This window comes from Leptonychotes weddellii, chromosome 8, assembly GCF_054177405.1.
Source record: "Leptonychotes weddellii isolate Sample4059 chromosome 8, ASM5417740v2, whole genome shotgun sequence".
NCBI lineage: Eukaryota > Metazoa > Chordata > Mammalia > Carnivora > Phocidae > Leptonychotes > Leptonychotes weddellii.
Window position 1 is genome coordinate 90,517,263 of NC_138376.1, and position 25,371 is coordinate 90,542,633.

A 25,371-nucleotide genomic window follows, 5' to 3' on the forward strand; every position below is an offset into this window, starting at 1 on the left:
TGTATGCCTGAAATTTCCTAAGAGAGTAGATCTTAAGTGTTCTTACCACTCACAAAAATATTGTAATTCTATGAGGTGATGGATATATTAACTAGCTTGATTGTGGAGATCATTTCATGATGCATATATACATCAAAATATCAAGTTGTACACCTTAAATACACATACAATTTCTACTTGTCAATTACATCCCCCAATAACTGGTAAAATTATGTCTTAAAAAAACACATCACAAATTTCTAGACTATCACAAAATTGCATTATTTGAAATTTTAATAGCAACTGTGCCTGATATATTTCAAACAGCAGAAAATACTATCAGAAAAAAAATTCCCATTTCCAAATACTGCTTCTACTTTTTTCGTTTTGCAAATAGCTTTGAATGTACAGGAAAATGTCAGTTACAAGTGGAACTCAAACATTTTGTGGAACAAGGTTACTTAGGAGTTCTAGAAACAGCTAAAATTGTAGGAAAAATTTTGCGTCTGTCCTTAGGGCAATTTTTTCTGGATAAAAGGCCTATATAACTTCCCAGCTTCTCAGAAGGGTTCAAGATCCAATTAAAGTGACTGGAGGAACCGTCAGTGTCAAATAACTTGTCACAGGCAACCCAAGCCTTATTTTTTTTTTATCCTGAATTGGGGGTGGGGGGGGTTATCCTAATTTCGTGGTTCCTACACAACTTCTAAGCAGATGCAGGCATGAAATGGCTGTCCGTCCGATACAAACCGCTCCCTTCACACACTGAACGCGGCAATCTCCAAATTTTCCTTGAAGGGGTCAGGGAGAAGCAAACGCATTAACACCCCCACTGCTCAAAGATCGATTGGCTCATGCAGAACGTGTCCTCCCCTTACGCCAGAGAGGGCTGCGGGGAGGTGACCAGGTTTCACTGAGGAGCTGCAGTCCCCTCCGGGATCACTTACGGAGGAGACCGCATCACCAGCAACCTCCTCCCGCCCCAAAACGCCCCAAGTAGCAGCTGCGGGCGTGGGCGCAGCGGACCCCGGCCCTCCCAGGCGCGCCACGAGCCGCCGCCGCAGCGCGGTCGCAGCGACCTTCTCGCTCACGTCCTCCGTGAGCCCAGTTATCCACGTTGGCCACACACCCCACGAGGGAAAGGGAGGAGGTCGGACAACAAAGCGCAACAGCAGGAGGCCCAGGCGAGCTTTAAGTTGGGGCGCGGGGGCTGCAGCCCGAGGAAGAGCTGGCTGGACGCCGAGCCGCGCGATGCGGGGCGGACGGGGCCGGGGACGCCGCCCGCCAGATGTCAGCCCGCGGGGCCGGGAGGAAACAGGGCGGGCGTGCGCGCGGCGGCGTCGGGGAGGCGGCCCGGGGGAAGCCAGGCCTGAGAAGGGAGGGGAGCGGCGCCGGGGTCCCGAGGCGCCTTGGTCGGCCGCGACCCCCACGCCAGCCGGGGGACTGTCCCGTTACTTACCCGCCGGGAGACTGCGGGCTCCGCCGGGGCTGTCTCGGCCGCCGGCCTCCGGGGCCAGGAAGCGCCCCCACATAGCGGGCGGGAGGGCCGGGGGCGCACGACTCCCCTCGTCCGTCCTCCCCCGCCTTCGCCTCCTGCTTCTTCGGCGGCGGAAACTTGTGCGGAGCCTCGGGCCGCGGCAGCAAGAGCTGGAGGGCGAGCAGGCGGTCTGGTTAACGGCTGCTCAGCGACGGGCGGGGAGCGCAGGGGCCAGATTCGACGCGGCGCCGCCGGCGGCGGCTGCCATGGCCCAACCCGCTGGGCTGAGGCCCGGGCCGGGGAAGCAGCGGCTCCGCGGTGACTGCGGCTGGGTCCCCGGCTGAGCCCAGGCTGGGCTCAGAGCCTCCAGGCGAAGTTGCAGCTGCGGCTTTTCTCCGCCCCCTCCTCCGGCTGAGCCGGAGCCCGAGTCGGGGCCGGGTAGGGGCGGGACCTGACGGGGGCGTGGCCTCGGGCGCTTACATAATGCGTGCGCGGCGCGGGGCGGGAACTGCGGACCGGTCCCTCAGGGTACCTTTACGCTGCTTTGCTCAGCCGGCGACTGATGGGTCGCCTCGACGCACCAGCTGCATCCCTCCCTCCGCATCCTTGTGCTCAGTCGGATGAGAAGAGGGGAAGCTGAAAAGAACTTGGCCCCGGGGCTGTATCTTTCGGTACCGCCCTCCCTAGGGTAATCCCTCAGGCCCTCCGGGGCACCTCTCTGAAAGAGACGTGGAAGACCGGTGCCCGCAGCATGACTGCTTGAGATAAAAGGCTAGCCTGGGAGGGATTGAGGGACTCCCAGTCTTCTTTGGGATTGGGATTAAAGTCATCTTGCATTCCAGAAACGTTGATAGATCACTTGGGGGGACAGAAAAGAAGTCGTGTTCCTGAATTCTCAAATTCATTGGCGCGGGAGCGGGTAGCAAAATATCTACTATACAAGAATGTGCACAGGAAAAAGCAGAAAAGAAAAAGACCAGAGGGTTCAGGGAGGGGCCGTAAATTTTAATCTAGTAGCCCAGTGATTCAGATAAGCAACCAGAGAGGAAGGAGTTAAAATGGCACCAAAGTGTGTAACGGGAGTACCTCCTTACACCCTGCACCTTCACGTTTCTCCTGCATTTGGTCAGTTCCCACTCTTCACCTGAACCCAGAGTACAAGAGTAAGTATCCTGAGGAAGGACAAAAGAGAGCTCTCCTTAAATCTTACTTTTCACTGGAAATATTAGGATCCTTCCAACATTTAGATTTCTAGAAAAGAGTTCATTTAATAAGTATTGGTGGAGCACTGTAGAAGGAGGGTTCTACACCTGACACATGAATCAGAGATAAACTAAAAAGCAAGTCCCTACCCTCAACAAGACTTCTGAGTCCAGTGATACTTTTTCCTGTTTTAGAAGTTTGCTAACAAAGGCCTTGTATTTCTATTTAAACACTTTAGAGATGGGAAATACTGCTTAAAGCTTTTAGAGTTTAAATTACATTTAGTTGTGTAGTCTATTACTTACCACATCTGTGTTGTAATTTATCTGATTGCAGTTTTACATTAGTCTCCCACCCATAGAGTTCCATTTATCTCTCCAAATCATGAGCAGAGTTGGCCCAAGGGTCAGCTTTTTCTGAGGATAGAAAGTGACAGAAACATGAAAGAATGTGATTGGTTCCTTTTCCTGATTTAAATGTGCATTAGCTCATTTGAATAGTTTAGGTATTCAAGTTTAGGAAACTTGAATAGTTGAGGTTCAGAAAGAAACCTAAAAAATAATAATAATAAATTCCAGAAAGAATTATCAGAAGCTATACAGCTGTATCAAAGTATCCTTGTTTCCATGACTTATAGTTACCATAGTCTCATATTAGGTACAGTATTTATTATAAACACCAAACTTTTTTTATCCAGTTCTAAGAAATGTATGAATTATTACAGATATATCTTGGTCCTTTGTGAGTTTATATTTATTTGTTATTCCAAAACTCTGCCAACTTCCACTCAATTCTAAGCAGTGTTGTTTTTTTTTAATCATTTGCTCAGATTTTCTACATGTTTTTTTACCAATGTGAAGGGCATGATACTACACACACTCAAAAGAACATGTGAAGCTGAGACTATGTAAAATATTTCAATACCTATTACAGGGTAAAAGGAAATATTAAAAACATGTTTCTATTTTGGCAGCTGGCAGTTGGCACCACAGAAAAAAATTGTTGTGTTACTACTAATTAAACTTGAAAGGATACAGATCTAATGCAATTAAGATAACATAAATACTAAGTGAGAGTATTATATATATGAAGTAAACTGTAACCATTTTTTATTCATATAGATTCTGAATATATACTGAACTCAGATTCCCCCCACACCCAGTATCCATAGTTCTCAGAATGATTAAAATTTATCATAGCAAAGGCTTAAGAACCTAAGAACTACCTAACCATGACCAAGCCTGATGTTGTAAATTGGCATATTTTTGTTTTGTTATGATAGTATGAAAAAACCATGAGAGGAATCTTACAAGCAAAGACATTTATTACTGAACTTAAGTATTTCGGTAATTGTTCTTCTAAGCAGAGATAACAAAAGTAAGTATTGAAAATAGTGATTGTGTATGTTTCTGTGTGTGTGTATGTGTGTATGTGTTTTAATACAGTTGCTTAGGTGAAATTTACATAATGTTTTGGGACAGGACTCTTTAAAAGTATAAACTAGATCATAAAAGAGTAAAATAGTAGCAAAAACACCACATTTAATATCAAACCATATTAAACTCTTCATTTGAAATATTGCATTCCAAAAAAAAACAATTAAAAATGAAAAATAAATGTTGCATTTATAAATCTTAAATTCTTTGGATACGAATCTCTGATTAAGTTAAATTATCTTACATGTATTTTTCTTACATAAATTTATCATATTGGGCAAACAACAACCAGAGAATTGAAGAGTGATATAACAAAGGATAAAAGTGATATTTTAAAATTAGAAGAAAATATCTTGTGCATAATATAAGGAAACCTCAAGAGAGGTTAATGTTTACAAAAATATAAAATATCAAAACCAATGAAAAGTAGAAAAATTAAACCATCCAGTAACAATTGAAATAGCTCCCAAAGAACAATTGCCACTTGAGAGGGACAGATTTGTGGATGAAGTCTAAAAAATTCCAAGGAACAGATAATTCTGGTGTATCAAGGTTGTTACAAGGAACGTGATATATAACCTCTTCCAGATCATAAAAATGATAACTTACTGAATTTATTGTGGGTTGTTGTAATTTCAAATAATCATTTATAATAATGAAAAAGGAAACTAAGAAACTCTTGACAATGGATTTGAAAAATCTTAATTGGATTCCTAGCAGATACATTCACTACACAAAGGTGAATAGAAGACGTAGAGTTTATTCAACCTGTCTGTGCCTCAGTTTCCTCATCTGTGGTGCGACCAGACCAACAGGGTGAGGATATCTCATCTCAAGTCCATGATTCCTGAGAGATACAGAAAATTAATCCTATCTGTACCTTTGGCTCCAAAGTTGGGTTGCAACGCCAATGAGAATATAGGTAAGACATGAACCACTAAATCATGGAGAAGTCCTTTGAGTAGGAGGCAAGGCTGTGAGGGATGGAATTTAAATGAAAGACAAAGTTAAGTCTTCAGAGGTACCATCAGTGTTTACTGGAACTGCTTAGGATTGACATATTTGTGAATGGAACTTATTGTGGTCACCACCTGGTCATACTGAGCATGTAGAAAAGATGCAAGGTCATTTACAATGAAGGGGGACAACAACCTTGACAATGTATAAAAAGACAATTTCTCCCCTCCCTGTCTTCTTATTCAGACACCAGAAGGATAAGCATATAGAGAGAAGGGTGGAGTTCAAGAAAGCAGCTCATACCTTCCCTACACACACACACACACACACACACACACACACACTCCCCCACACCCACACACACACAAACACGCACACACACAGCCTCCTACCTAACCTGCACTAGTGGAGAAGAGGACTATTTTAATAACTTAAAATGGTCAAAATATTAGAGAACTGGATTGAGATGAACTCAGTGGAAAGGCAGGTTTTCAATAAAGTACAGTGGATAGCAGGAGTGGGACTTTAGAATATATATTTTAAGTGAATTGAGACTTCTCACTAAACCAATTAAATATTTTATGTAATCCTCAAAACAATATGTCATCAAAACAAAAATAAAATATAAAAATAGTTTTTTTAAAAAATGAACAAAGAAGAAAAAAGACAAAAAACAGACACTTAACCTTAGAGAACAAACTGGTAGTTACAGGGGGGATGGGTGAACTAGATGGAGGGGATTAAGAGTACACTTACTATGATGAGCACTGAGTAATGCATAGAATTGCTGAATCACTATATTGTACACCTGAAACTAATATAACACTGTATGTTAATTATACTGGAATTAAAATTAAAAAATAAATAAAACAATCTGTCATCAACAGTCAATTTAGCTCCATTTTAAAGATTGGGAGAAAAAGACCCAGAGAAGTAAGGTCATACAGGCAGTAAAGAGCTAGCATCCAAACCTAATCCATATGATCCCAAAGCCTGTGCTTTCCCCATCATGCTCTTTAATACGTTGCAAAACAAATTATAAGATTTTTCTTCAGATGGCGTGTGAGAAGGAAGTACCTAATTATAGGATTTCTGTATAATGTTTAGGGTTCAGCTAAATTGGAAACCATGTGACATTAATCTGTGGTGTTGTATGATTTTCTTTAGCTGCAGCCAGCAGTTTGAGTATAGGAATAAAGAAAGCAGATAAAATAAGAGGATTTTGTGGTGTGGGCACTTAGGGAAAGGGGGCAAAGAATTTAAGGATATTGGCTGGAGAATGGGTGAAGTGATGGAAATCTGGGTCTGGCCTATCTGGAGAGAACAGTGAAATCGAGAGAGGGCTGAAATGTTGACAGAAGGGCGAGGGAATAAGGGAGTGGAAGTTTCTCGTGAAATCAAAGAGCAGATATAATGACAATAGGGGGGTGAACGCTGGAAAGATGGGGCATTAGGGTGAGTGGGGAGAATGTTGGAGTTCAAGATTGCAGAGGTGGAGCAGGGGAGGAAGTAATCCATGAGGCTGCACTGGAGTTGCAGGTCTCTGATCTCCCTTCCAGAGAAACGTTGATGTTCAGCCACAAGGAATGCAGTTGACTGACGGCTCCCAGCTGTTAGCACCTGAAGGATCTGCCTCAGCTTTTGAGGGTAGGCCATTTTTCCTGGATAGCTCCAGCCAATAACAGCATGGCAGAGACATTGGGGCCTGCCATTCTTTCCCATGCAGAACCCTGTAATCATCAGCCTTTGTCTTCTAGCTCTCTGTTGGGTTGACTGAGACTTGGTCAGATCTGCACTGGGTTCTGAGTCTTCCCTTTCCAATCCTATTTCCCACCCCTTTCATTTTTTATAGGTGCTACGCTCCAATAAACCTCTCCATTTTAGCGTCTGCTTCCCAGAGAACCCAAATGAAACAACCTGTAAGGATAAAGATATAAAGGAATTGGGTTTGTTTTATTTATTTATTTTTAAATATTTTAAATATTTTATTTATTTATTTGACAGAGAGAGACAGAGGGAGAGGGAATACAAGCAGGGGGGAGTGGGAGAGGGAGAAGCAGGCTTCTTGCCGAGCCCGATGCGGGGCTCGATCCCAGGACCCCGGGATCATGACCCGAGCCGAAGGCAGACGCTTAACGACTGAGCCACCCAGGCACCCCAGGTTTGTTTTAAATAGTAAAGTCGGGGTTCTATAAAGCATGATGAAAATGTTCCTGAGGACAGGAAACCAAGGATGGGTTATCAGGAAGGCAGCACATAGCAACATGGACTGAAACCACACAATAGTGTACATATGGAAGCACCACAGGGTTTAGTGGACGCAGATTACCACTTGGACACACAAACTTGTGAGAGGAAGTTCTGAGTAGTTCTGACTGGGCTGGTCCTGGCAGCTGCTGTTCCAATTAGAAAAATTTGCCATAAAAAAAAAAATGAAATCTTGCCATTTGCAACAATGTGGATGGAACTAGAGGGTATTATGCTGAGCGAAATAAGTCAGTCAGAGAAAGATATGTATCATATGATCTCACTGATACGAGGAATTCTTTTTTTTTTTTAAAGATTTTATTTATTTATTGGACAGAGAGAGACACAGCGAGAGCAGGAACACAAGCAGGGGGAGTGGGAGAGGGGGAAGCAGGCTTCCCGCAGAGCAGGGAGCCCAATGTGGGGCTCAGTCCCAGGACCCGGGGATCATGACCCGAGCCAAAGGCAGACGCTTAACGGCTGAGCCACCCAGGCACCCCAATACAAGGAATTCTTAGTCTCAGGAAACAAACTGAGGGTTGCTGGAGTGCTGGGGGTGGGAGGGATGGGGTGGCTGGGTGATAGATATTGGGGAGGGTATGTGCTATGGTGAGCGCTGTGAATTGTGTAAGACTGATGAATCACAGACCTGTACCTCTGAAACAAGTAACACATTATAAGTTAAAAAAAAAAAAAAAGAAGATAGTAGGAAGGGAAAAATGAAGGGGGGTGAAATCGGAGGGGGAGACGAACCATGAGAGACTATGGACTCTGAGAAACAAACTGAGATTCTAGAGGGGAGGGGGTGGGGGAGTGGTTAGCTTGGTGATGGGTATTAAGGGGTGCACATACTGAATGGAGCACTGGGTGTTACATGCAAACAATGAATCATGGAACACTACATCAAAAACTAATGATGTAATGTATGGTGATTAACATAACATAATAAAATAAAATTAAAAAAAAAATTTGCCACTATCCAAGGTGCTTCCAGGAGCAAACTACAAATGTGTGAAATTTACTGTGTTCACTTAGATTGGCAGGATTTTAGTTAATAAAGAGTAGTTAATCGGTTACAATTTCTCTACTCAAACAATTTTCAAACGTTAGCATGGTTTTCTTAGTAGCTTTCTTACTTCTGGGTAGTAGAAGAGAATTCAATTTGATAACGGTGTTAACTTTGGTAAGTTTTCATCCAAAGAATTTTCCCCATATTGCTTACACACTGGAAGAAAATAGTGATCTCGGGAACTGTAAATACAGTTAATGGCACTGAAACAATTCCTAGAATGATCTAATGATTTAAGTATTGGGCCTTTTTGCTAAAATTTCAATGGAGGTCTAGAATTTTAACAAGTATTACATTCAGAAAACAAAACACAAGTCTAGCTGCAATTTTCAGATTTATGGGGAAACTGATTTCTTATATTTTTTCTGATTATAAAAATAATACATATTTTAAAAAACAGAAAGAAGATAGTATAAAAATACTTATTACTTATTCCTTCAGTAAATATTTGTTGAGTACCTAAGTAGGGCAGGAAAACTAGGGACAGGTGTGAAAGATTGCCTTATGTCACTATAGCTTTTAAATTTTCTATTGTGAATACATATATACATATAATAAGGCAAGAGTTGTTTGGGGTTTTTCTAACCCAAATTATCTCTAAGGAAAGGTGGAGTCACTCTGTACTCCAGTGCTTACAGCCTTTCATATTACGTGTTACTCTCTTAATTATTTTGATCAACAACATACTGATTGAAGAAGTCACTTAGCCTGACTTAAATTCAATCCGCAAAATTTGGAATCTGTATTTTTTAAAAAAGATAAATTAACTTTTAAAAGATCACTTTTCGGACCCTGGGTGGCTCAGTCAGGTAAGGGTCTGCCTTCGGCTCAGGTCATGATCCCAGGGTCCTGGGATCGAGTTCCGTATCTGGCTCCTTGCTCGGCAGGGAGCTTGCTTCTCCCTCTGCTTCTGCCTGCCACTCCCCCTGCTCGTGCTCTCTCTCTCTGACAAATAAATAAATAAAATCTTTAAAAAAAATTAAAAATCACTCTTTTTTTTTTTTTAGGGGAGGAGAGTGGCAGAGGGTGAGGGAGTGAGAGAATCCTAAACAGGCTCCAAACCCAGTGCAGAGGCTGACCTGGGCTCAAGCTCACTCCCCTGAGATCATGACCTGAGCTGAAGTCAAGATCCAACACAACCAACTGAGCCACCCAGGCGCCCCAAAAGATCACTTTAAAATGTAGTGAAATAATTATTACATTGTAGTGGTTGTAAATATATGTTAAATATGGCAGTGGAAAAAAGCAACATATCTAAATTAGTATATTTAATAGATATAAGTAAACTAATATTGTGTGGACTTAACTATTTCACTTATATCTCAAAATTTTAACAGATCAAGTTGTCCCATTTTCAACACATTTTTGAAAATGCATCTGAAATGCATCTCCATTTTTGAAAATGGAGATCACCTTACATTTGAACACATCTGGACTAAATTAAAATTGGTCCTTTTTTTCTCTACTTTGAGCCACAAGATATTTCTTAAAGATCTCTAGTATTTTGCAATGATATGTTCAGGGAATCCATATTTAACATTTTTAACTACCTAAAACCGAATTTAGAAAGAATAACATCTTACAGACTTTTTTTTACAACCAATAAGACTTAAAAGTTTTTTAAAACCTAGTAGAATAACTAATTTATACTTTCATTATTGTAATTGAGACTTCTGTTTTCTAATGAACGTTGAATCACCAATTACTGAACTGCAACATGAAAGCACAGAAAAGCCACCTGAATATCAAATACATTCATTATCATAAGTGTTCGCAGAGAATATGAGATGAATTAACAATGAACAAAGCATCTACAATTAAATTCACACTCTTCAACATGTACAATGAATGATGGCAAAATAAATTACAAATATACATGTATGTATATAAGGTATACATGAAATTATGATATTTTCCTAACTGGATTATTACACAAATTTTTACATTACTTACTAGGTTCTTTTATTATTATTATTACTACAGATAATTTCCTAATGAAGTTCTGGAGCAAACTTAGCCGTAGAAAAGTTAGAAGTTATTTATACCAGAAAAATCACTGAATGATAAGTGTCTTCAACTGAGACCAAAAGATAGAGTGGTTAGCATTTATGTTCATAATCTTAAAAAAATATATGATCCCAGTAGGAGGGACCTATAGGAACACTAAGGAGGTGGTGAGTTGGGGGCATTTGATCAGCGTTGGGGGAGAGTAGAGTGAAAGGCATTAGCCAGAGAGTTCTGCACAGTAGTGCCTGAACGCTGCTCAATTCTTTGCTCACCCTTGTACGTCAGTCTGGTTCTGGCCCAGGCCCAAGAGCTAAGTTTCAGATCATGGCAGGCTTAGGAGAACAGCGCAGACTGGAACATATAATCCCACCCTGGCTTGCCCTAAAATGGCCCCTGAATTCATCCTTATTCTGCTGCCTCAAGCTGTTTCTAGAAACTCAAAGCACAGAAGAGCAATGCCACTTTTGCTCCCGTTTTGAGTTTAGGTTTTACCACATGATTTTTTTTTTAAGGAATTTTCATCTTCCCACATACCATCTTTTAGAACAGATGGCTTAAAATTTCTTAGAGGAAATGAGTCATAGTTAACCAATGAGACTGTATGTCTCTGTGTTTCCAGGGCCGAGATAGTCATCACCCTTCAGGTACCTACCTGCCACGGGAGAAGCCGCTAGCAGGCACTGGAGTTTTCCTGTTGCCTTTTCCTCCAGGGGCTTATAATGAATTTCCTTAAAATGCTTTGCTATGTGTGGGCTTTCTCCTGTTAAGATAGCCTCTGCTGGAAGGTAAAGTTTGTAGGCTGCGAAGTGGCTTTCTGCTGAGGTGACCGCCTGCCTCCCAGAGAAGGTGACAGAAGAAGGAGACCTCGAGAGCCACTGTGAAGCTCATATGCCCTGATCCCTTTTCAGATACTGGCAAAGGGCCAGAGCCAGAGTATTGCTACAGTGAGTAGCTGGTGACGTGGCAGATTGCCAGGTGACGGCCAGACTGTCAGTTACAAAGAGATGGTTTTTATAGACTCCCAGTAACCCATACTGAACCCTGTGGTTTCTGGGAGAAAAAAGAACTAGATTATTCTCTTATTGGAAACAAACAAACAAAACAAACGAACACTGGATTTAGGTTTGCAGGATCTATATTGGTCTTTTCAAAATACTTCAGTATTTATTTCAGTAAATAGCCTTTGCATGATCATATGTCTGCTAACTCACACTTTTCCTGAGTCTGGGGATGCTCTCTGCCCCTCCAGTTGCCATTAAGGGTCCCTCGTTCCACCATGCCCAGGGGCTTTGTAATGTCTGTAGCTGCCTCATTAACTCTGCCCCCATCTTTGGTTCTCTGAATCTGGTTTTCTAAAACTATGATAAGGAGGATGTCATTTAATGTGAGAAGTGTTAGAATATTCAAAGAAAAAAATGAGTATTGATAAACCGAGAAAAAACACGATTAACATAAAATGTCATCTTAAAATTTTCTTATAGTTTAAGAATCGTATAAACAAAACTGATATTTATTAATGTGTCCTCTTAATGCATGCAAGAATAGATGATACTCTATATCCAGAGTACTTTTCTCTTGTGCCTTAAAAAAATAAAATAAAAGATAAGGTTTTATGAAATACTGTTTATAAACACATTTTAATAAGGCTTATTATTCTTTTCTTTTAAAATTAAATTTTTATAAATCCCAAAATTTTAATCCTATCCAGCTAACTATTCATAAATACTCAGGACAATTATGGGGTTATTGTAGGCAAAATGTTTAGTGTTAATGCATTCATGGATAGAAATTCAGATGCAGAAAATGCTTAAGACCTTTACTTTGCCTTCTTAAAAATCTCAGAAAACGTGATACCAAGCGTGGAAATCTTAAATCTCTAACAATGTAAATATAATATAATTGGTTGCATTTTTTGTTGAACTTAAGAGTATATGTAGTTTAATAAAAACTATAAATATTTCATAGAGAATATTCAGAAAAAAATAGAAAACAATTACAAATGAGAAATTGGGATCTATCTTTAATGATCATGAAGAACAATACTAACACTACTTCCTGGGCCAACAATGTTATACGGCGAAACAGCTTGTTAGCTTTCCAAGGTTAAAACAGGGCAACCAGTAAGTGTGAAATGTGAGGTGCCAGCGCCAGAGAGCCCAGCAGGCCTCATGAACTCAGTTTCCTCATTTGTTAAACGGGATTGTTGCAGTACTCTCCCATAAAGCTGTTGTGATGAGAAAGCACGGTCATATGTGATAAAGTGTTTCACTAATTTTAGATAACCTAATGTTTTTAAGAAACACAAGGGGCAGTTAATTCAAAAGAGAAACTCGGTGATAATGAAAGGTATTGAGTGCTGAGCACTACACCAAGAATTTTACCTCCACTGTTCCATTGAATATTCGCAACAACATGATAAAGAACAGTAGGAATGGGGATGTCTGGGTGGCTCAGTCCGTTAAGCGTCTGCATTCCACTGAGGTCATGATCCCAGGGTCTTGGGATTGAGCCTCACATCGGGCTCCCTGCTCAGTGGGGAGTCTCCTTCTCTCTCTCCCTCTGCCCCTCTGCTCATGCTGTCTCACTCTTGCTCACTCTCTCAATCTCTCTCTCTCTCTCAAATAAATAAATAAAATCTTTAAAAAAAAACAGTAGGAATGATTATTGTCCCCATTTTCAGGATGAGGAAACTGAGGCACAGGGAGGTCCAGGGAGACATGGTTCACAAGTGGCAGAGCAGGAATTCAAAGCCAGTTCTGCCTGACTCTAGAGCCTCAGTACTTTCATGTTCACTATGTTATAGGGAAAAGTTTAACTTCATTAGTAATCAAAGATTTCACAACTGAAAGATATGAAAATGGAAATACAAAGGGATGATAAGCATCAATTCCATTTGTCTCTGTAGAGGGAGGGAAAGAAGGAGGGGAGTAGAATTGGTTAGGGGGTACACGAAGAATTCAGCTATAGATGTAGTATTTTATTTTTTTAAAAACTAGTGAAAATATGGAAATGTGTTAAGATTTGATAAACCAGGGCCATGGGTTAATATTTTTCTTCATGCATTAAATAATTCATGGTAAAAAATTAAAATAGGGAACTAATATCACCCTATTTTGTTTATATGAAGATGAAATAATTAAGAAAATAATTCTGGTGAAAGTCTGGAGAAACTGATATTCTCATACACTCCTGGTGATAAATTCAGTCCAACTCTTTTGGAAACCAATTTGGCAATATGTTTCTAAAACTATAAAAATAATCACACTCTTTGGTTCAGTAATTTCCTTTTGGTACATGATCGTAAGAAAAAAGTTATCAAAATACGCATGCACGTACACATATAAATACACTCACTGGAAAAACTATATGTATAAGGAGGTCAAGTACAGTATTATTTATAATAGGGGAACATAACAAACGATATAAAATTTTAAAAATAGTTAATATTATGCAGCCTTTAAAGTAATGTTTATGAAGGCTATATAACAGTATGCGTAATGGTTGTGATGTAACATTAGTTGAAAAAAGTCAGAATATGAAATCCTATATCCCCTAGAATTAAATCAATGAAAAGATAAGCATAAAGTTTAAGAAGAAACACCCTAAAATGATGAATACAGAACTAGCATTAAGATGGTGAGATCAGGAATATTTTTCTCTCCTCTCTTTCACATTTTTTATAATGATCTGACATATTGTTTTTGCAACGTGAAATTAGGACGTCGTACAAACCCAGCTTTGGAAATGATGAGAGACATCTGAAAGTGAACTAGAATTCAAGGGAAAGGATATGGAGCTCCAAGGAAGACTGTAGACAATCCACACTCTTTTGGGAGTTCAGAGGAAGGGAGCTCCATCCTGCTGGGGTCTTTAGGAGAGAGCTTCTGAAGAAGCTCTCAGTGGCTTCAATAATTGGTAGAACTAGGAGGAGGGGAAGGCCCCAGGGAAGAGAGCAAGGAAGCCTTTTCAAAAGCGGAAAGATGGGAGGCAAGGGCAGGCGACAGCACTCCATGTGGTGGAGTATTTTCTTTTCGGTTTGTATCTTCCGATTTTTTTTTTTTTTTTCAGAAATTGCGGTGACTTTAAAGTTGTCATGGTTGAATTAATTCCACAAAACAACTGGTTGTAGAATCATAGCAACATAATTATGAGCTGTGCTTCTGGCTCCAAATCTTTCATCTAAAAATAATCACAATGACCGCGTCTTGGGAAAACAAAGCCGTCACCTATTCTTGGGCTCCAGCTATCTTGGTAGTCACTTACTGGAAAATGGATCGTGGGCATGGTTTTAGAACTCTGCTTGTCCCTCTTCCCTTCACTGAGTTGATTAATGAAATAATTTTAAAACTTGCCGTCTACAGGCATTCTCTTTAGGAGGAACGTGGCTTAGGAAAAGTCACACAAGCCTGCCTGTGTTCCCCAAGGAACACGGCCTTGGCACCCCTGAAAGGCAGTGTTGTTCCTTCAGGGAGTGTATTTTCTTGTGCAGAAAGGAGACGGGAGGCCAGGGGTGGAGCTGTGGCGAGTAGGAGCAGGAATGGTAGGGAAGTCTCCCGCACCGGTAGATGAGTGAACCTGTATGCTCCACTGCCCCACATACGCCAGCTGCTCCTTGCCCGGCTTCCTTGGGTAGGTAAATACTCACTGAATAATATCACTGAATAATATATGAATCAACAGGATGAATGATGATGGTTATCATTCACAGAAGATTCCTTTGTGCTGGGAGTTTACGTCCATCAACTCAAATTGTCCTAAGAATCCTGCTGAGTATATAGTTCAAGTGCCAGGGTTCTTCGGTTCTACTAACTCCAGCTTTTTTTTTTATTCTATCCTTTTAAAAATAAAAGTGCTCCATTGCCATCTCATACGCTGGTGAGAAATCTGCTGTTCCTTCCACCTCTCCAGGTTTCTCTTCCTCACCTCACAGGCCAGATTATCCAACTCTCCTCCACATCTCTCTTGTGTTTGCCTTCCCTTCTGCTGTATTGCCTTATCCAGTACCATAAACACATCACCCCAATTTTGTCACTCCGCAAGTATCCCCACGTATGACTGCTTGTATAACAAACATATTTGTATGTTCTGGTAAAAAGATAAGGAATGGTCCACTGTGATGCCAAAGTAATAAATGATTCAGTTTTGGGTATTGAGACTTACTGCCCCAAATAAAGCCCCAGACTAGGCTATTTTGCTGGATTTCTCTCCTTCCTGAGGTTGGTGCTTTCATCTCAACCTCTAGGATACTCAAAATATTTGTTTATTGGGGCACCTAGGTGGCTCAGTTGTTAGGAGTCTGCCTTCGGCTGGGGTCATGATCCCAGAGTCCTGGGATCGAGCCCCGCATCGGGCTCCCTGCTCAGCGGGAAGCCTGCTTCTCCCTCTCCCACTCCCCCTGCTTATGTTCCCTCTCTCGCTGTGTCTCTCCCTGTCAAATAAATAAATAAAATCTTTAAAAGAAAATACTTGCTTATCATGCAAAACAATTTAGTTCTCTGTCTGGGGCTTCATTGCTCATCTCCAAAGTAGGCCTATTAGGGTGTTTTGCTACACTTAAGAGTCCTGCGGTCGGCTGTAGTTTTAAATAGCAACCCCCAGTGCTATGTTATTATCCACATTTTATACAAGATGAAACAAGGTTAGTGAAATTAAATGATTACCCAAGAAAAAGGGCCAGAATATGAATTAAAAGTCTGGCTATCTAACTCAAAACTTATGCTCCTTCCACTAAACCAGGATGAACATGTGAGAGAGTCAATACTTACTGAATGTTTACAACATGCCTGGCTCTGTTCTAAGAACTTTAGGGGCATTAACCCATGAAATCCTCACATTAGCTACTATCTATTTTATAGGTACAGAGATAGTAAGCAATTTTCCCAGTCACATAACTAATAAATGGCAAGGTCAAGATTAGAACCCAGAAGTTCAGTCTGTATGGTTCCCATCGTTAGCTCTACCAGCCACAGGTTCTAGTTCCCCTCAGTCCTTCTTGTGGCTGGAAATGGGGGCAGATATCAGGTGACAGTTCAGTCTGCACCATGAAAATGACCTCTGTGTGGTTTGAAAACTCAAGTTTTCTGAAGCCATGAGAGTGTGGGGGCATTGTGGGGTCTGAAGGTATAAATTAGATTTGATCAGTGATGAAGTGAGTTATAAACTTTATAACTGTTGCTTTTGAAAATAATAATGCAATTCAGTCTTTTCTCGTTTAATGAGTTGCTACAAATTCACTTAATTCATTTAGGCAGTCATTCAAGATTTACCATGTCCTCTGTATGTCAGGTTCTGTTAGGCACAGAACAAAAAAAAGATGAATCCTTCACATGCAGGTCCTGGAGTAGCTCAGAAGCTTGTGGGAAGCTTATAGTCTAGAGCATGCTGTAACATTAGTCATTCATTAGATTGTTACACATTTGATGATAGTTGAAGCTTGAGAGAGTCATATTTAAGATCGGTACATGCAAGAAATGTCTAAGAATTTGTCTTTGGAGGAAAGAGAAATGTTTCTATCTGCAGTGGAAGCAAACCCTCCAACATAAAGTAGACAAGCAGAGCCTGGGTGACCACACAGATGACCACACAGCCAGGATTCTGTAAAGAGCGTCCAAACACATGATGAGCTGAAAAGTTCTCAAACTAGAGTTCACGATCCATATTGTGAGTGTTAGGAGGACAGTCACATCAAAAGGAAAATGAAGATGTACCCAAAGGCTAAAAAGGCAACTTAAAGGGCAAGATTACGAAGAATGTTTTTTTCCAAGATTGATCTATGGGGCATGGTGCTGAGATTCTAGAATTCCCTGCCCAATTCTTTAGAGAAAAAAATTATTAGCATGAAGAAGGCATTACATTGGATCACCATTGCTTGATAGTACTATTCCTGAAGAATATAGAATTTGCTTTGATTTATTTTGTGCTCTAAATTCTGACCCAAAGTTTGATTTCCTAAGTGGACAGGACCATCAAGGCAAGATGTCCCATGAAGATAACCACTAGCAATTCTTTATACAGGAACATCTCTCACCTTAAATTAATAAATAGACATCTTCACTTAGAGACGCGTCTTAAATATTTCTTTTTTTTTTTTAAGATTTTATTTATTTATTTATTTGAGAGAGAGAATGAGAGAGAGAGAGAGCGAGAGCGCGCGCGCATGAGATGGGGGAGGGTCAGAGGGAGAAGCAGGGAGAAGCAGACTCCCCGCTGAGCAGGGAGCCCGATGCGGGACTCGATCCCAGGACTCCAGGATCATGACCTGAGCCAAAGGCAGTCGCTTAACCAACTGAGCCACCCAGGCGCCCTGCCATCTTAAATATTTCTAAGCAGTGGTTAGAACCAAAGCAGTGGTTTTCTCGAGCTATACCCCTAGGGCCTCACTTGAGAACAAGTTTTAAATTGTATGCAAAAATTGTGCAATGTTTTGTTACTTGGTTTATCTATTGTAGAATCTCAATAAGATTTCATTTAGGAAAATTTTTAAAAAGGCACCTGGGTGGTTCAGTTGGTTAAGCATTCGACTCTTGATTTCGGCTCAGGTCATTATCTCAAGGTAGTGAGATTGAGCCCCAGGGCGGGCTCCACCCTCAGCACCAAGCCTGCTTAAGATTCTCTCTCTCCCTTAGTAACACATGGGGTAAATAAAATCTACTGATCTCAAAGGTAAAAAAAAAAAAAAAGATTCTCTCTCTCCCTCTGCCCCTCTGCCACCCCCATCCTCCCATCCACCTCAACCCCTCCCCCCACTGGAACATGCACACATTCTCTTTTTATTTATTTATTTATTTGACAGAGAGAGCAAGAGAGGGAACACAAGTAAGGGGAGTGGGAGAGGGAGAGGCAGGCCCCCCGCCGAGCAGGGAGCCTGATGCGGGGCTCGATCCCAGGACCCTGGGATCTTGACCTGAGCCCAAGGCAGACGCTTAACAACTGAGCCACCCAGGTGCCCCATCACACACTCTCTTTCTCAAAAAAAAAAAAAAAAAGAGTCCACTGCAAAAAGTAAACACTCTGAAATTTTGGTCAATTTCTCTATTCACAAGGAACTGAAGCCCAGAGACATTAAATGATTCACTGAAATGGCAGAGGCAAATCTTAAAACTAGGCCACTGCTCCCAACCCAGTCCACTGCACAAAGCACTGTGAATCTGGAGAACATGGAAGTCACCCAGGCCAGTGTAACTCTAGGAGAACTATATATTTCTAGTACTGCATCAGCTAAGGGGTAGGCTTCAACTGGGAAGGTTTTACTAAAATACTGACTGGCCAGTCCCCATTTATTGTTTAAAAAATTAGGTGCTACATAATCAAATTTGATCTTCACAATAACCTATTGAGTTGGGCAGAGCAAGCATCTCCCCAGCCCCACCCATAATTTTTCAAAAGGTAAAACACTCTCAAAGGTATTGATTTGTTTAATCAAACATATAGTAGATTTTAAAAAATACTCCAAATTCTAGTCTTCTGACTTTAGAAAGACACAGCTTAGTTCATTATATTTTGTCCTGTTTGATCCAGCTAGCGAGTATTTGCAGGGCCTATGTAGACAGGAGACCAATGATGTCATTAAATATATTAAAACCCTAATAACCGCACCAAAAAACTGCTAGAACTGATAAATGAATTCAATAAAATCACAGGATACAAAATCAATGTGCAGAAATCTGTTGCATTCCTTTTTTTTTTTTTTTAAGATTTTATTTGTTTATATGACAGAGAGAGGTAGCGAGAGCAGGAACACAAGCAGGGGGAGTGACAGAGGGAGAAGCAGGCTTCCTGCTGAGCAGGGAGCCCAATGTGGGACTCGATCCCAGGACTCTGGGATCATGACCTGAGCCGAAGGCAGACGCTTAACGACTGAGCCACCCAGGTGCCTGTTGCTTTCCTATACACTAATAATGAAGCAGCAAGAAAGTGAAATTAAGAAAACATTACCATTTCTTTTTTTTTTTTAAGATTTTATTTATTTATTTGAGAGGGAGAGAGAGTGAGAGAGAACATGAGAGGAGAGAGGGTCAGAGGGAGAAGAAGACTCCCTGCTGAACAGGGAGCCAGATGTGGGACTCGATCCAGGGACTCCGGGATCATGACCTGAGCTGAAGGCAGTCGCTTAACCAACTGAGCCACCCAGGCACCCAACATTACCATTTCTGATTGCACCAAGAACAATAAAATACCTAGGAATAAACTTAACCAAAGAGGTGAAAGACTTGTACTCTTAAAACTATAAAAGACTGATGAAAGAAATTCAAGACAATGCAAAGAAATGGAAAAACATTCTACGCTCATGGGTTGGAAGAACAAATATTGTGAAAAATGTCTATACTACCCAAAGCAATTCAGTGCAATCCCTATCAAAATACCAACAGCATTTTTCACAGAACTAGAACAAACAATCCTAAAATTGTATGGAACCACGTAAGACCTTGAATAGCCAAAGCAATCTTGAAAAAGAAAAGCAAAACTGGAGGTATCACAATTTCAGACTTCAAGTTATATTACAAAGTGGTAGTAATTAAAATAGTATGGTACTGGAATAAAAATAGACACATAAATCAATAGAATAGAGTAGAAAACCCAGAAATAAACCCACAATTATATGGTTAATTAATCTTCAACAAAGGAGGAATGAATACACAATGGGAAAAAGACAGTTTCTTCAACAAATGGTGTTGGGAAAACTGGACAGCTACATGCAAAAGAATGAAACTGGACCACTTTCTTTCACCATACACAAAAATAAACTCAAAATGGGTTAAAGACCTAACTATGAGACCTGAAACCATAGAAATTCTTGAAGAGAGCACAGGCACTAATTTCTCTGACATCAGTCATAGCAACGTTTTTCTAGATATGTCTCTTGAGGCAAGGGAGATAAAAACAGAAATAAACTACTGGTACTTCATCAAAATAAAAAGTTTCTGCACAGCAAAAGAAACAACCAACAAAACTGAAAGGCAACTTACAGAATGGCAGAAGATATTTACAAATGACAAATCCAATAAAACGTTAGTATCCAAAATATATAAAGAACTTATCGGGGCGCCTGGGTGGTTCAGTTGGTTAAGCGACTGCCTTCAGCTCAGGTCGTGATCCTGGAGTCCTGGGATCGAGTCCTGCATCGGGCTCCCTGCTCAGCAGGGAGTCTGCTTCTCCCTCTGACCTTCCCCCATCTTGTGCTCTCTCTCACTCTCTCTTCTCAAATAAATAAATAAAATATAAAAAAAAAATTAAAAAAAAAGAACTTACAAAACTCAACACTAACAAAACAAATAACCTAATTTAAAAATGTGCAGAAGACATGAATAGACATTTCTCCAAAGAAGACATACAGATGGCCAACAGACACATGAAAAGATGCTCAACATCACTCATGATCAGGGAAATGCAAATCAAAATTAGATGAGATATCACTTCACACCTGTGAGAATGGATAAAATAAAAAACACAAGAAACAACAAGGGTTGGCAAGGATGTGGAGAAAAAGGAACCCTCATACACTCTTGGTGGGAATGCAAACTGATGTAGCCACTGTGGAAAACAATATGGATGTTTCTCAAAAAACTAAAAATAGAACTACCCTACCACCCAGTAATCATACCACTACTACTACAAAAAATACAAAAACACTAATTCAGAGGGAAACATGCACCCCTATGTTTACTGCAGCATTATTTACAATAGCCAAATTATGGAAGCAGCCCAAGTGTCCATCAATAGATGAATAGATAAAGAAGAGTTGGTATATATATACAATGAAATATTATTCAACCGTAAAAAAAGAATGAAATCTTGCCATTTGCAACAATATGGATAGAGCTAGAAAGTGTAATGCTAAGCTAAGTAAGTCAGTCAGAGAAAGACCAATACCATATGTTCTCACTCATATGTGGAATTTAAGAAACAAAACAAATGAGCAAAGGAAGAAAAAAGAAAGAAAGGGAGAGACAAACCAAGAAACAGACTCTTAACTATAGAGAACAAACTGATGGTTACCAGAGAGGAGGTAGGTGGAGGGATCAGTGAAATAAGTGATGGGGATTAAGAGTAATGTTAAAAAAATTTTTTTTAAGAAAAATTTGAAAGAAGAAATTAAGAAATACTAAATCAGTCTAGACATCATTTTAAGAGATTATAAATTGTTAAAAAGTGATAGTGATTTAAATGATAAAACTATAACATTTTATAATATTTTCTAAAATAATTTATCATACATGATTCTATTACAATATATGAACATAATAAGTAAAATCATGGTCCATTTTGGAATCTAAATATTGCTTGAAGAAGTTTATCGATGGCTTCAGTAGTGATTAATTCATAGAGCAAAGTCTATTTGAAATTAGTAAAAACTAAGAACTATGATAACTTAAACAAAACAAAAACAATTTGCATTGCCTCTGTAGACAGGAGAACGATGATGTCATTAAATAGGACAGCTTCCAAAATTGACAGACATAAAAGATGGAGGACAAAGTTTAGATCCTAACCTACAAGCCGTGGAAATATGTGAGCTTTAAAATTATTACTATGGAGACCTATAGTGCCATGGGTCTCCATAGGACCCATTTGTATCCTGAATAAGGTGGCTTGCATTGATATGTATGCCTATTCTTCAAATGAATTAAATGCTCTTTTGTTCAATAAAGTATAACTTAAATTCAAGCATTACTGAATTCATAACAATGTGTTTTGTCCTTATATATTTTCTCCATCAAATTCCACTAAATTTACATTTACTATTATGTGGGCCTCTGTGAAATTTTTTATGTTAAAAATGGAATTATACTCGAAAATTTGGGGACCATTTGTTTGAGGCTAAAATAAAAGGAACAGAACAATATTAAGATAGGAAATAATTCTTTTAAAACATATTTTGTATCTTTTCCTGTGTTTCTATTTTCAAATTGTATAAATTATTACTCTTTGTGTTTCTTGTTGAATGGCTGCTTCTTATCTGGCTTTGTTTATTATCTATGGTCAGATCACTGATTCTCAGAAAAACTACCCTCAAGCTTAGCCTTACATTCCTCCAAGATAATATCATCTACAGGGGTCAAGTTTCTTGCCCGGAGAGCCAACACACAGAAGTAAACAAACTGGAAGTAAAACCACAAAATGTTAAACTGTCAAACTTGGACAGGACATTAATAACAAATACTATCTTAACTATTAAATGTCCCTAAAAAAAAAGTAATATCCGGTCAAACTGACCTACAGAATTGGAACAGTGAACAGAACACAAACAGGGCTGTAAGCAATACCATCTAGGAACAGCGAGGTAATGGATAGGCTCTGTGTCTGCTGAGGACTTCAGAAGACACAGCTGTTCCCTTCTCTCAAAACAAACCCTACTCCAGTCCACTTCAGTTTGCTTACCATTTTAACTCCGATCTGCTTTTGAGGAGTAAGCCAAATGCATAGCCCCTGGTGATTTACCTTAGGGACGACATTAGGGAAACTTAAAAAACAAAAGTCAACCTGAAAAGGCCTTGTTTTATATCTTTCCTCCATCTCTGGCAATCATCCATCCTCAGTCCACCTACCCACCCTCTTGCCCTTCCTTACATTTGATTCTTTGTCAGATGAAACATGGAGACAATGGAAAGCAACTGGGAAACAAACTAAACATTTCCTTCTGGAAACATTACCTATTTTTAAATAACAACTCAGAGTCTAAATATTTTCAATAGAAAAACTCAACGAAAAACCAGTTTCTTGGGCGCCTGGGTGGCTCAGTTGGTTAAGCGACTGCCTTCGGCTCAGGTCGTGATCCTGGAGTCCCGGGATCGAGTCCCACATTGGGCTCCCTGCTCAGTGGGGGGTCTGCTTCTCCCTCTGACCCTCTTCCCTCTCGTGCTCTCTGTCTCTCATTCTCTCTCTCTCAAATAAATAAATAAAATCTTTAAAAAAAAAAAAAAAGAAAAACCAGTTTCTTTAAGTCAGACCCTAGAATTTAAGGTCTCCCTTCAATGTACTGCCAAAACTATCCATTCACAATCAGTCTAGGCTTTTACCTCTGGAAATTAAAGTTTAGTCCTTAATCATATATTCATCTCACAAACTAAACTCCTATAACTCCATGTAGAGCTAGGGTTTGGAGGTGGAATATAGAAAGGAAAGTTAGCATTACAACAGAAGTAGCAGAACTTTGAACTGACTTATACCAAGTCCCATAAGCTCTCTGGGCCCCAGATAACTCATCTATAAAATGAAAAGATCATACTAGACAAACTTCAAGTTTCCTTACAAGTCCAAAGTTATATGATTCTTAGAGGTACTAAGTGGGAAAACAAAAGATGACGGGGTATAGCAAATAGAATTATGGTTTTGATAATTGGATTATTCCCAGTTCTTCCTTCTCCCCCTGATATAGAGTTACACGACATTTGTCAACTGGCTTTGCAGTACCTCCCAGCAGAGTAGGCAGGCTGTATTTTCCCACTTACTTTGTGTTGGCCTTGCCTATGTGACTTGCTTTGGCCAGTTGAAGATAGCAAATGTGACGCAAGCAGAGGCTTTAAACAAGTTTGCCTTTGGCTTTACTTTTTTCTTCTGTAATCTGACTACCCACTGGTTCAGGAACGAGGAGATGTGGAGCTGACCAAACCCTGAGTAAGAAAAGCAAACATTTGTTCTTTTAAGCTTCTAAAATTTGTGGCTGGTTATAATGCAGTATATTGAAGCAGAAATCTGACTGAAACCACAGACATCTTGCTCTTTTACTTCTTTGGTGCATTTTATCTAATATGTTTACCTATCTGAAAATTTCTTCAAGGCTATTGAGCTGCATTAGAGGCATCTAGGCATTTCAAGTTGACCATGGGAATGTTCTCCACATTATGACAACAGCAGCGTAATTGTCAGTGCTAAGAACACTGCACAACTTAAAGTTAGTTCACTGAACTTTCTGTATGAAGAACTATGTGTTCTTAACTTATATTGAGAAATGACTCCTATGAAATTGTAGGGTGTCGGCTGTAAGGATGGTGATCATTATTACTTACAATGTAAGGCTGTCTTTGTGACAACCTTTTGGAGACATTTCTGTCTGATTTCAGTAACTGGAGAAATTGTGTTCATCCTGAGCAATTGGTTTGTTTCAATCTATAGACATCGACTCTATAACTGGTCATGAGTGTTCTTGAAATTGCTTGGAAAAGTCAGAGCCAAATATGGTGCCTTCCACAGGCAAGTGCATGTAGGTGACCTTGAAGCATACATTCTGTTTACCAATATCTCTCCTGGTTTCATCTTTTTTCCTACATGCATTTTCTCTCTTTTTTTCTTTTCCTTATAACCTACTATTATTATATTGTATGTTTTTGTCTGCCACCTTAAATCTTTTTTGGAACAGTACCGAGACTGTATAAAACACTACTGTTAACAAGAAACATGTTGGGGCGCCTGGGTGGCTCAGTCAGTTAAGCATCTGCCTTTGGCTCAGGTCATGATCTCAGGGTCCTGGGATTGAGTCCCACATTGGGCTCCCTCCTCCGTGGGGAGCCTGCTTCTCCCTCTCCCTCTGCCTCTCCCTCCAGCTTGTGCTCGCTCTCTCTCTCTCCTAAGTAAATAAATAAAATCTTTTAAAAATGTTCATTTCAATTCATACAATGAAGATAAAAGTACAATTTCATCATCAATCCATCAACTCTTTTGTTGTTAAAATTTACTGAGAATATGGTATTTCTGTATTCTAAGTTACCTCTAAATAGTATCCTGTATAAAGCACTACTATCCACTTGTATCATTTTAAATCTATCACAATAAATATGAGGATGAACAACTATTTTCAAGCTATTCGAAATATGGAGGAAGTTTTTTATTTACTAAGAATTTATATATTATTCTTTTACTTATTTTAAGTATTTTATCCTTTTAATTAAGTTAATTCTTCAACATTTGTTGAACACCTATTATGTGCATACATGATCCTAAGTGCTATGGGCAATATAAAGATGAGTAAGGTACTTCAATATCCTTTAGAAGCTCCTGTA

The 25,371-nt window shown here is 39.9% G+C and overlaps 1 protein-coding gene and 1 long non-coding RNA gene across 2 annotated transcripts in view; both read right to left on the bottom strand.

Annotated features, from left to right (window-relative positions):
* The window catches only part of CEP85L (centrosomal protein 85L), a 163,183-nt gene extending 161,317 nt beyond the window's left edge, over positions 1–1,866 (bottom strand). Inside the window, exon 1 of the mRNA XM_081828873.1 lies at positions 1,439–1,866. Within this exon, the coding sequence (XP_081684999.1) occupies positions 1,439–1,511 (73 nt within the window). The 5' untranslated portion in view covers positions 1,512–1,866. The remainder of the gene's footprint in view (positions 1–1,438) is intronic.
* A 785-nt stretch (positions 1,867–2,651) lies between these two features.
* The window catches only part of LOC145723091 (uncharacterized), a 52,251-nt gene continuing 29,531 nt past the window's right edge, over positions 2,652–25,371 (bottom strand). Inside the window, exon 4 of the long non-coding RNA XR_014147920.1 lies at positions 2,652–3,075. This is a non-coding gene — a long non-coding RNA (uncharacterized LOC145723091). The remainder of the gene's footprint in view (positions 3,076–25,371) is intronic.